Source organism: Mytilus trossulus, chromosome 8 (assembly GCF_036588685.1).
Source record: "Mytilus trossulus isolate FHL-02 chromosome 8, PNRI_Mtr1.1.1.hap1, whole genome shotgun sequence".
In the NCBI taxonomy this organism is placed as follows: Eukaryota; Metazoa; Mollusca; class Bivalvia; order Mytilida; family Mytilidae; genus Mytilus; species Mytilus trossulus.
In genome coordinates this window covers 43,755,883-43,768,201 of record NC_086380.1, presented here as the reverse complement: position 1 = coordinate 43,768,201, position 12,319 = coordinate 43,755,883, and the positions used below count along the sequence as shown (strand labels likewise).

The window sequence follows — 12,319 nt, the reverse complement described above, 5'->3', positions numbered from 1 at the left end:
GAACAAGTAAATTTTCCTGTTACTCCCTTTCATGTAGAGCAAACGATAATATGAAATTTCTTTTTGAGTGACAATTAATTTTGGTGTTTTCTTTGCGGTTCGCGTTTAAATTATGCGTGTTTTTGAAGTTTGAAAAAATAGACCATGGCTTTGCTTTTCGTCCTATTTCTAAAGATCGTACAAATAAATTTGATAGTTTACGACAAATTGACAATGTACTTAATACTATTATACTGTATACTGTAAGCAAAGGTAAATTGTTGTAAGAAGGCCGTCAGTAGCATATTTGAAGACATGGGAAATGAAACGAGTATCTTCTGTTTTCTTCATCGTGAAGTAATGTTAACCGCAGTTTTGAGGAGGTGCATGAAAGTACAACGTATATATATACATGCGTCTTTGCGCAATACTGTTGGTAGTTTGTTAAAAGTACACATAGATTGGTCAACCACTTTAGTTTTATGAGCGGTTGAATTAAATCTTTTTTTCGATTGAGGTTTCAACCTGACCTAATAAAATCATTGAGCTCTTAATCATTTAAATGAAAACATAAACATTGTCACAATAAAACCGTATACAATATCTTTCCTATAAATTGATACTTTTGGTGTAAAGTATCTCTATTGTAATGGTGGTCGCCTGTCACTCCAGACGAGAGAAAATCTACATCACAGGTGTTTATTATGTGATATAATAAGCCAATCAACAATTAAATGATCACATTTCTACATTGGTCAGGTTTCTGTAAGAATTTATACATCTCATAAAAAAATGTACGATGAATCCTTCGTAAGTGTTATTTATACAATTCATTAGGTCGTAAAAAAAGTATACGATGTGTCTATCTCAGTGAAATCTAATAATTACAGATGCTGATGAGTTTTATGATATACTGCATCGAAATTGAAATATCGTGACACGAAACTTAATCTTATTTAAAAAAAAGTGGAATTTCCAAAACTTTTTTTCTGGTATGTTATCACAACATGAGAGCTCGTTTAAACGTAAACCGACTCTCAAATAGTTGATACTGTTAATAGATACAGTGATCTATAAAAAAAACTAAAAAAAAAAATAACCCAACCACCATGGACGTTTTAATAAGCAGTTAAATTGTAGTTTTTTTTTAATAATTTGTAATTCTACGTTTAAACTTAGGATGAATAATTACATGAAAATTGGTAACGACAAATAAATCACTTTTACAGTATTTGAATATTTCCTACATTTTCTGAAAATCAATTATAACAATATTAATAGATGATAATATTGAGCCGCTGACATTCGCTTTTTGACTTGTTTAAATTTGTTGTCTATTTCGTTTGTATCCTCATATAAGTTTTTCTGACTTTCTTTTATTCTCGAATTTTGACCTCTTGTTCAGTTGGCCTATTCCTTAATTGTTCGAACATATGTATACATGTACATGTTTTATAGCTATTGTTTTTAGTGGATCACTTACTGAAAATGCGAAATTGAATCTTATAGAAGTTCGATTTAAACGAATTTATCAACAATGTAATTCAATAGACAAATTATAACGCCAACAATTGATTTATACATTCTTTTCTTTGCAAATTAGAAAAAAAACTAACTTCTAAATGTCACCATTGATCAAATACGCAAGAAAATTAAAAAAAAAAAACTTTTCAAGGTTTAGTTTTGGACGAAAACAATCTTCACCTAATAACTCTTGCATCTTCACATTTTATATCACACACTTGCAATATTCATAGAGTGTTACGTAAAAGTTTGATCAATCTATTAAGAACGAGATAGTTTTCGAAATAAATGATTCCCTCATTGCATGCAAAAATGTCAAAAATAATTTCTTTTATCGATGTTCTTTGCCTATAAAGTGTAATGATAATCAGTTTTAGAGAAACTGCTTCATTCATTTGATTATTGATAATTTACTACTAAATTGTTTCTGTTGCATCATTATTCCTTATCACAAGTGAAGTTTTACAACATTATATTTGATTTCATGTCTTTTAGATCTTATACCAAGTCTGAAGGTTTTATGAACAAATTATTCGATGCCATTAAATGCAGTGTCAGTTGGTTTAATAGAAAAACTGATTTATTTAACTAAATATGAATAAAATCAGATGTTGGGACTACGTAAATGAGACAACCTAACGGTGAAAACCTTAAACGAATGCAGAGGCAATTTTCATCAACATCTTTTTGAATACCTAGATATTAGAGAGGAAAAATCAAGAGCTATCGTTGTAGGCTGTATGTGGACGTCTTATAATTTTAACTTTCCTCATTTGGTTTTTTTCCTGGTTGCTGTCTCATTGACGGTATACACCACATCTTTTACAAAAAATAAATATCAAAATGTATGTCAAACTGCATGGATTGCATTTTTCTTAACTTGTTTATTTTTAGTTCCTTGAAGGTGTATGACGTTCGGGTCATGCTCTTTTGTTCCATGAAGGTGTATGATGTTCTTTGGTTCCTTTCTTTAACGCAGTTGATTCGATAATTATGTGTCTTTTCAGTAACTGTTACGTCTCAGATTTCATTGAACGCAATTAACTAAAAGCATGTTTACACCAGAGGAATACAGGTATCACAAATTGGTCAAAAGTTTTACTAAATCTTTCACGAAAAATATAAAGATGTATTGTGGAAACTCATTCCACCTAAAGAACTTTAATCAGAGGAATTCCACACCCATTTTATAATGATAATTGATACATATAAAGCAAACAAGCATAACATTTGTTTTTCAACTTATTTGCCGTAATAATGAAGGTTTTGATAATACTTCATGTGAAATAATTGCATCTTTCTGATTTTTAAAAACTCATATTACAGATGTTTTTGTTTTATTAATGCAGGTTCGTTGCTTACTTGCAGTTTTGAACACGGTTTAAACTCTTAATTTTTTGTTTTTGCTTGATTTTTGCAAATTTTGTTTGAAAGTAGATTGTACGTTGTATCGGTATAACCATGTATTAGGTTATTTTGCATCGAACTTTTTCTGCGCTTGATGAAACAGTTAGCGGTAAAATGCTTAAAGGGGGAAAACCAACAAAACAAACCATACACAAACATTAATTTCCTCCAATAATCGGTCTTTGTATAATTGTACCATGTTAGTTTCACCAGAACGTTTAACAACACAATATGATGGCACCTGACCGATACGAATTTAAGAAATAAGGAATACTTAACTCTTTGCCCTTCTTCGTATAATTGAAGACGAAATCCTTTGCTCTATACAATGGAATACTCGTACACGTCCAGCATACAATATAATCATTGCTTTATTTTAAATTTACGACAACATTCGTTCTTGCGTTAGTCAGTCTGGTTTTTGATAGCATCTATGTTGTTCATTTCAAGACTTGCGGAAAGTCTAAAATAAAATCTTTGGGTAAATGAAGGATGTAAATAGATAATGTCATGAAGCATTCAATAACGCTTTTAGAAGAGGTCGTTGTTCTATATTAGGAAAATGATATCATAATATAAGAATAGAAACTTTCATGTCTGGCAATGACAGGAACAACAAAAAGAAATAAGCACATTGTTAAAAAAAGTCAATATATCGTGTAATAGACACTTTGATGGACATGTGAATCACAAGTCTTTGCAATGTTACAATAGATTTCATTATAGAGTTGTTGACACAGAAAGAACTGTCTTTGTATAATTTTACAAGCTCAGATTAAGGAAAATAAGTCGATTTGATATTTCTTTTTTCAATTAATTACATGAATACGTATAAACCAGACAATCATACGCGAAAGTTTTTCGAAAGTATACTTAAACAACAGCATTATATATAGCATTACATACAGGATCGGGTCTAAATTTTGCCCGATTAAAAGGCTAAAGTTGATTTGAAATTTTGGAAAGCATATACATTTGTAATTTCATCTGGTATGCACCATCAAAAGAACTAGTGAACTATTATATCAGATTAGTATCAGTCCTTACAGAACAGATTTTGTACTAGAGTACTGGATAAAGTTCTATAGCCAAGAGTTCTGAGTTGGTCTTATTTTTTTATATCTTTTAAAGGAAAATATTGTTATGATTCTTTTGGTAAACTCTAAGCTGAAATCTAGAAGTTAAGGAATGAAAGTTTCTGCAAGCTACTGTTTCATATACTTTGTATTAACATTAATGAAAGCTACCGTCTCTTTTTCATAGAAGACAACGCAATATTTTTATAATAAAATCTCCGGAGGAAGCATTATAATTGCATAATTGCAGAACTGCACTTTTCTCATTTTATTTGGTTTGATAATGTAAGAAGTTAAAAAATAGTATGCTACATGTATGACGAAGCGGTTTAATGGTATGCACTAACGTGTTCGTTTGATCCTCTTTATCTTTTTCCGTACTTCTGAACTCGATTGCAAATCTTATATCGACTAGGTTTGACCCGAGATTGTCAATTTTGACATAAGTTTATCAACAACGTCATATATTTCATTTCACCTACTTTGATGATTTTTATCCGAAATAATCAAAATTAGATTGCAAAATATATAGTGTAAAGATTACATGGTTTTATCACTCGGAACAAAACGGTCCGTTTTTATCACGTTTTTTAGGTTAAGAAAATACTCAACATTTTAAATATCATTTATTAAGATGATGCACATAGATTGAGTCGCTTGCTTTTTTCTTCTTTGCGAAAGTATCTCTAAATACATCGGATTTTCACGAAACATTTTTTTTAATTCATGCTTGCTGCTAATATTTAACGATAAGTACATCAATATCAGATCATATCCCCGTTCACAAATGTTTTGCCCTTTTTCCATATAGCTTGCTTGGGTTTGGGAATTGTAAATATATATTGCGACTAACAATAACAAAACGGAAGGGAAAAGGGATATGTTTTCTCCTATACAACCAGTTTTAGTTGTCTTTTTACAAGGAATAAAAAAATGCCATTTGAAAATCTAAACTTAATTAGTGTCCTTGCTTGCTGAACAAATTCCCTCTGAAATGCCGGGAAATAAAATTAATGCAATACATGTTCAATCGCCGTTGAACGTGACCTTTAGTTTAATGATTTATAAGTGGATACACTTTTCGATTTGATTAATTAAAAATGTCGCTGCCTTTTGGAATTTCAAATACCAAGTGTTAGCTGTAGATAAACATAAAAATAACTGTCGGATAGCGAAACATTACTCATCCGTACTTTAATGCTGTTTTTTCTTCTGAAAATGTCTTAATGAATTTTTCACTTCGGCTATAAGATTCAAATGAAGTACCATCAACGACTGACAAATACTGATCTTTAGTCTATAATCTCGAACTATTTGAATTCCTATGGATAGATATATCACTTAAGTTGATTACTTCAAAAAGTCGAAAAGAAACACTGATATAACTCAGTCTTTTATTTTCTTATAAAAATAAAACCATTTATTTTTATATACTTTTCATTTTCTCATTGAAATAAAATCATTTATTTTTAGTATATTTTATTTTTGCTTTAGATTGATAAGACGTAAATTAGAATTCATGATGTAATAAAGAAGCCATTAATAGACGTCATGGTGTGCGGGTTTTTTCAATAAAGTTATCCTACCACTGATAATGCACTTGTGTTCTTTAAAAAGAGGTCTGGTGGGGGTGCTTTACAAATTTATTCTTTATTTTTTTACACCGTTCTGCTCTATTGGCAAATTTTGACCTTTTAATTGCATTGTCCATTATTCTAGATATTCTATAAGATAAAGACGCCCTGAATATACATGGAATATTTGCCACTGGACGTTAAACGTCGAACAACAAACAATCTATTCTACAAACCACATCCAGACCATTTTTAAATAGATTCAATATACATACAGATATAGCAAAAAAGGTCTGATTTTTTTTAAACCTGACATTAGTGTGTTATTAATAGTTATGTATAAGTAAGCCATCAAGCTAAAAGTCAAAAGTCATTGTAGCAAATCTATTGAGAACTTGCTAATTAAGAAGATAATAGATCTTTCTAAAAAATACAATAAACGTTCTAATATATAATAATTCAGCTTAAAAAAGACCAGGGGAAAATAGCAAAAGAAATTTCTAGTTTCAATCCCTCTTTTAATCCTGAGATTTATTATACATGTAACTGTTTCTACTTTAAATTCTGTTGTAAATTTTATGTTCACTGCAAATTAGATTATTCATAGAATTCTGTTATTTTATTATGATGATAATAATCTACAATTATAGTACTTTCCATAAACTATTTCATCCTTTCTTGGTGACTATTTTTACTACAATTATGTATTAATTTCTAATAGAAAGCTGTAAAGAATAGAAAATTATAATACAAAAGGCGATAACTTACTTAGATAATGGAAGTAATAAATACTTCCATGCTGAGATAGAAAGAGGGAATGCATTCGGCATGTTTGATTCTTGAAATATTTATATAAAAACGTTTATAGGATAGCAGAAACATGTTAAATCTGACTTTTTGCTGAAGAGTTGATTTTTAAATTACCGATTTCGTTTCCACGTAAAGAGTTCTTGCAGGGAAACCAACTTCTGAGTAGGTCACATTGTGTTTGTGAGTTATATAAAGCAAGTGCCATAAACTTGGTAATTTGTTCGCAATCTGACAATAGTTATGACTTTATACATGGACACATATTAATTTGAAACGGAATTTGCAAAATAGCTGTTTACGGACGCGGGAAAATGATAAATTTAATCTTTATTAATCAAAAGGGTAATTTGGAATTTGACTTTGCAGAGTTGTTTACGATTTCTAAAATACCATTGAACTACACCAGCTTATACTATATTACGTACATTTTGAGACCCTTTATAGCTTATTTTTTGGTGCTAGTGTTGAAGGCTGTACATTATCCTGTAATGGTTTACTTTAAAAAAAAATGTTATTTGGATGGAAAGTTGTCTCATTGGCACATCTTTCTATATCTTTTTATCTGATATTGCTCATACGGGTGTACAATGAACCATCCTGAGAAGTAAAAACAATAAAAAGATGTAGTTTGAAACCACTTGGTCAATGACACTGCTGGTGGACGTTTCATTCCCGAGGGTATCACCAGCCCAGTAGTCAACATTCCGGTGTTAACATGAATATCAATAATGTGGTCATTTTTAAAAATTAACTGTTTACAAAACTTTGATTCGTTTTGAAAAAAATAGCGATTTTCTTATTCCATGCATAGATTACCTCAGCCCTATCTGGCACAACTTTTTGGAATTTTTGGATCCTCAATGCTCTTCAACTATGTACTTGTTTGGCTTTATAAATATTTTGATATGAGCGTCACTGATGAGTCTTATGTAGACGAAACGCGCTTCTGGCGTACTAAATTATGATCCTGGTATCTTTGATAACTATTGAAACAAATATCCGAGACCGAATGTAAACAGGCAGAGGTCACTGTACAGCCTTCACCAACGAAAACATATAATACCATATAGTAAGCTATAAAAGGCACAAATGACAGGTACATGTATGCAAATATGTGGAACGATTCAAAAGAGAATCCAACGTCCTGATTTATGCTATAACTATTAACGAAAAAAAAAACCCCAAACCCATTAATATGGCAACCCATGCCAAACACTAGATTAGAAGGTCTTTACTATGGGCGGGAACAAGCATAATTAACGTTTGTTTGTCAAACATGATTTTTTTCACGAGGAATGCAATCTATTTGATTTATAAGATGTTTTATCATTGGTTCTAACAGTTAACACTCAATCGGTTCTTTTTCCGAAAAACGAAAAAGCAAAAATCGTGTCTCTGAAATTGCAAACAAAAGCAATAGGATGATCATGATCAATGAAGAGCTTGTTGAACTCGTAGATTCAAAGCGGACAGAAATTAAACAGTAGTTTTAAAACAAAAATGTTCTGTTTTATCGTATATAATAAAATACACTTTTTTGTTATCTTGTATAATAATAAATCGTTTTTATCATCTTATGCTTTATATAATGTTAACATAATCATTATTTGTATGATTTAATGACAATTGCCTCATTGATATGTCATATTTTTAATGACTAATTATCTGTACATTTTACTGATTTAAGGCTCTTTGATGCCGTTTTTTTTATCATGTTAATTATCAAATCTATTTTGATATGGAAATATGCTGGTGACTGTTCTCTCTCTTATTGTCCACTTGTACACAAGTATGTGTCTAAGGTTATGATTAAAATCTTGAAGTATTTCATATGTCCTATGGTTGGGTTGTTGTCTCTTTGACACATTTCCTATTTTCATTCACAATTTTATTGCATCTTGGTCATTAGAATAGTCGGTCAGTTTCGATTTTTTTATTCATTTTGTGGACAAAATAGGGTTTTATACGCCAGGAAATGGTTACTTTAACTGCATTTTGTAAAACTCTTCGCAATTTTTGGATCTCAAGTATTTTCAACATCCTACTTTTATTTTGTAGACAAAATACGCAGTTGGTTTACACTACATATATTAAGCCTGGTATCTTTGGTGATTTTTCTTTTTCAACCACTTGGTCGATACTTCTGTTGATGGAGGTTACATCTCCGAGGGTTTCACCAGTCCAGAAGTCAGCACTTCTGTGTTGATGTGACGTATCATCGACATGATCATGTTTATAAGTAAACATTTTACAAGAAATACTCATTGATAATGTAGATTTCAGGATTGTTTTTTTTCCATCAGACGCGCGTTTCTTTAATAAAAGACTTATCAGTGACCCTCGAGAAAAAGTAATTTTAAAGCCCAAAGAAAGCACACATACAACAATTATTTGTTCGAAAAAAAAAAGATTCTCTACTCGTAATGAATGATTACTTTTAATAGTATTCGGCAAACCTTTTCTTATTTGGTTTTGTCTTCAATGTTCTTAAACGTTGAACCTGGAACTTTAAATTGTTTTGTACTCGAGCGTTTGACACTATTGAGTCTTTCAAGACGAAAACGCGGGTCTGGCGTACACAGTTATAAGCCTGGTGCTATCTTTGATGCGTTATTTTTATATATCTATTTCATTTGTGTGTTTTTGTATCGATCCATGATTTTTTTATTTCAATGTGTACGTTTAGAGTATAGACTATTCACTTTTTATTTGCAGGTGCCTTTTTGATACCATACTTTTTTATGCTAATTTTCTTGGGATTGCCCTTGTTTTACATGGAGTTAGCGTTAGGACAATATCAACGCTGTGGTGCAATATCTATATGGAACAGACTTTGTCCAATGTTTACAGGTAAACATACATTTTGTACAAACGATGCATGCTATTATTAACTTCAATATGGTATCCAACACGAACCGACGAAAGTTTTATGAATTTCGTGCACGCGGTGCTCTTTTCTGTATCTACTGTAAACTAGCTAATTTTCGCGGATATTTTATTTCGTGATTAGCCCTTTCTAGTCCACTTCGTTGCGATCTAGCATGTTCATATTTACTTGATGTGGTTTATTAGACTAAAAAGATTCAAGTTTATACATAATCGCAACAATTTATATTCGATTTATTTTTCCACTCTCGAAAGTCGCGAAAAATAATAGCTCGCGAAATTGTTTTACTATGTAAACATTTGAAAGCTATGAATCTATAAATACGTTTAAACGAGCTGCAGGACAAAAGATGACACAACAAGAATAGTCAAATTCATAAAAGGCCACACTTATTTAAAGGCAAATTTTCTGTCTATTTCAATTTTATATGATATTAGCAGAAAAACAGTCTAGGCATTACCATAGTTTATTGAATATCGTACAATATCAATACAACGTACTCTAACTCTGAGTAAAGTCATAAATTAATTGTTGAACTGTAAATCTTTTTTCAACTAACACGAAGTAGACTTAAAAAAAGTAAACGTCTGTCAGACGATTACACATAATGATTTAGAAATAAAGTTCAAAAGTAAAATAAGTCACGAACAAAATCAGTATCATGGAATACCTTCAAAAGAAAACAATGGTATTTTATCTGAATTAGACATTCAAAATGATTGTCGCATATCGTTAAGTTTTTGTTTTAAATACTGGAATACAAATCGCCTCTTTCATAGAATAATGCCATATTATTTACTTGCACTTTTTACAAGTATGTTAACGCTTCTTGCACTAACTAAATTAAAACGAGGTTACGAAAATTCCAAAATTTACAACCATTTGCTTAATGAAGGTTTGTCTTGAATTTAATTGTGCTCTTTTTATTTAGGTCTCGGTTATGGAATATGTTTCGTAGCCACATTCGTCGGAATGTATTATAATACAGTGATTGCATGGGCAGTTTATTACTTGTTTGCTTCTTTCCGTTCGGAAGTTCCCTGGTCCCATTGCAACAACACGTGGAACACTGCTGACTGCGTATCTGTTGTTGACGGATACAATGTTAGTCTCGTGACCAACAACTCAATGTTAGCAGCTACAGAATTTTACTTGTATGTATAAATGTATATATAAAAATTAATTTAAACAGTAATTCATCAATTAATTCAGGACTTATTTGAAATTATTCACAATAAAGGGAGAGGCGAAAGATACCAGAGGGAAATTCGAACTCACACGACGACATTAAACTGACACAACGCCATGGCTAAAAAATGGAAAAAAAAAAAACAGACAAACAATATTATAGCTCACGCAGTACAATATAGAAAACTACAGACTGATCATGAGCAACACGAACTCACCAAAAACTGTTGGTGATTTCAGGTGCTCTAGAAGGGTTAGCAGACCCTGCTCCAAATTTGGCTCCCGTCTTGTAATATTTTTCAGAGATGTTAAAAATTTCCAACTTAAGTCAATCGTATTATGAAGAGAAATTGACCCAACTCAAACTGTTACAGAACTATAAGGTTTTTCTAACCCAAGACGTAGAAAGCCTTAGACAGATTTTGCGCAACTGTTTTGGGTTATTTTTGTATTCAATGCTCTTTAAAATTAAAAATTATTCGGACCTTCCTTGAGATTGATTCAAATCCCACTAAAGAACATTGATTGTCTTCAGTGAACAAGTTAAATGCATCGATTAAAAACATGTCGACGAAAACGAAAAAACAAGTTAGCGATGAACAAGTCATTGTAGTTCCTTAAAGATCTTCAGTAAATAACTATACTACGTCTATCATATACAATATTTGATTCATTATATGAAGTGTTTTACAAGACGAAGCAAATTACATAAATCAAGTTAAAACTGTTGTCTATAAAATGTTCTTGAACTTTCTTGCAAGATAATGATGCAGACAAATATAATTATTGTTTGAAATTGAATTTGTAAAAATATAAATACAATTAAGCTTACACGTCTTGGTATTTCAAAATTAGAAAATCAATGATTTAAAGGGTAATGCAGCATTGCATTTCTAACATTTAATTTAGTTTTGGTGCTTACATAATCAACTAATCAATCTCTCACTTGTCCTTTACAAATTTATATTCTCCAGATTTAGAGTTTTAGAGGACCAAAAAGCTTATGGTATTGAAAGTGTTGGTTCGCCTAAGTGGCAAATGGTGCTTTGTTTGATAGCAGTCTTTGTTATTGTTTATTTTTCCTTGTGGAAGGGGATCAAATCCTCAGGAAAGGTGGGTAATGTTTTACATGAACATCTTTAAAATTCTTTGTACATATATATTACAAGTATTTCTTGTTGTATTTGGTATTTCAGTTAATTGTTTAGTGATGAAAGGAATAGAAAACAGAAAAGAAAGACTAAATGAAATGGTATTGTTCTCCAAATTTTATTTTTTTCTTATTTGTTTTATCTTATCTACATGTATTGTTTAATCACAGCAAATATATCACTCAGGAGACATTTATATTGTATACAAACAGGATATATAGCAACAATTACAAAATTGTAGAATGCACGTAATACATTGAAGGCCGTACAGTGACCTATAGTTTTTAATTGCTGTGTCATTTTGGTCTCTTGTGGAGAGTTTTCTCATTAGCAATCAAACCACATCTTCTTTTTTTATAAACACGAATTATTTCTAAACTAACAATAAATGAAAAGTAACTTTGTTTCAGGCAGTGTGGGTAACTGCTACCGTTCCTTATGTTGTATTGCTCATCTTGTTGGTAAGGGGATGTACCTTACCTGGTGCCAAAGATGGCATTATTTACTACCTCAGACCACAGTGGGACAAGCTACTTAAAGTGGAAGTAAGTACTATTTCTGAATCTTAATATTTCCGTTTTTTAGCCCTGAGTTACATTTTTATACATTTATGTAGTGCCTAAGTTTGCTATTGTCTAACTATTATATAATTGTATCATAACCAAATAAACGTTAATGAAATTAAGCTCTGTTCCTAATATTTTATTTAAGAAATAATTGATG

At 30.9% G+C, this 12,319-nt stretch overlaps 1 protein-coding gene across 1 annotated transcript in view; it reads left to right on the top strand.

Moving 5' to 3' along the window:
- LOC134680984 (sodium-dependent serotonin transporter-like) overlaps positions 1-12,319 on the top strand; it is a 40,332-nt gene that overhangs the window by 14,666 nt on the left and 13,347 nt on the right. Inside the window, exons 4-7 of the mRNA XM_063540310.1 lie at positions 9,086-9,220; positions 10,189-10,411; positions 11,420-11,558; positions 12,007-12,141. Of these exons, the coding sequence (XP_063396380.1) occupies positions 9,086-9,220; positions 10,189-10,411; positions 11,420-11,558; positions 12,007-12,141 (632 nt within the window). The remainder of the gene's footprint in view (positions 1-9,085; positions 9,221-10,188; positions 10,412-11,419; positions 11,559-12,006; positions 12,142-12,319) is intronic.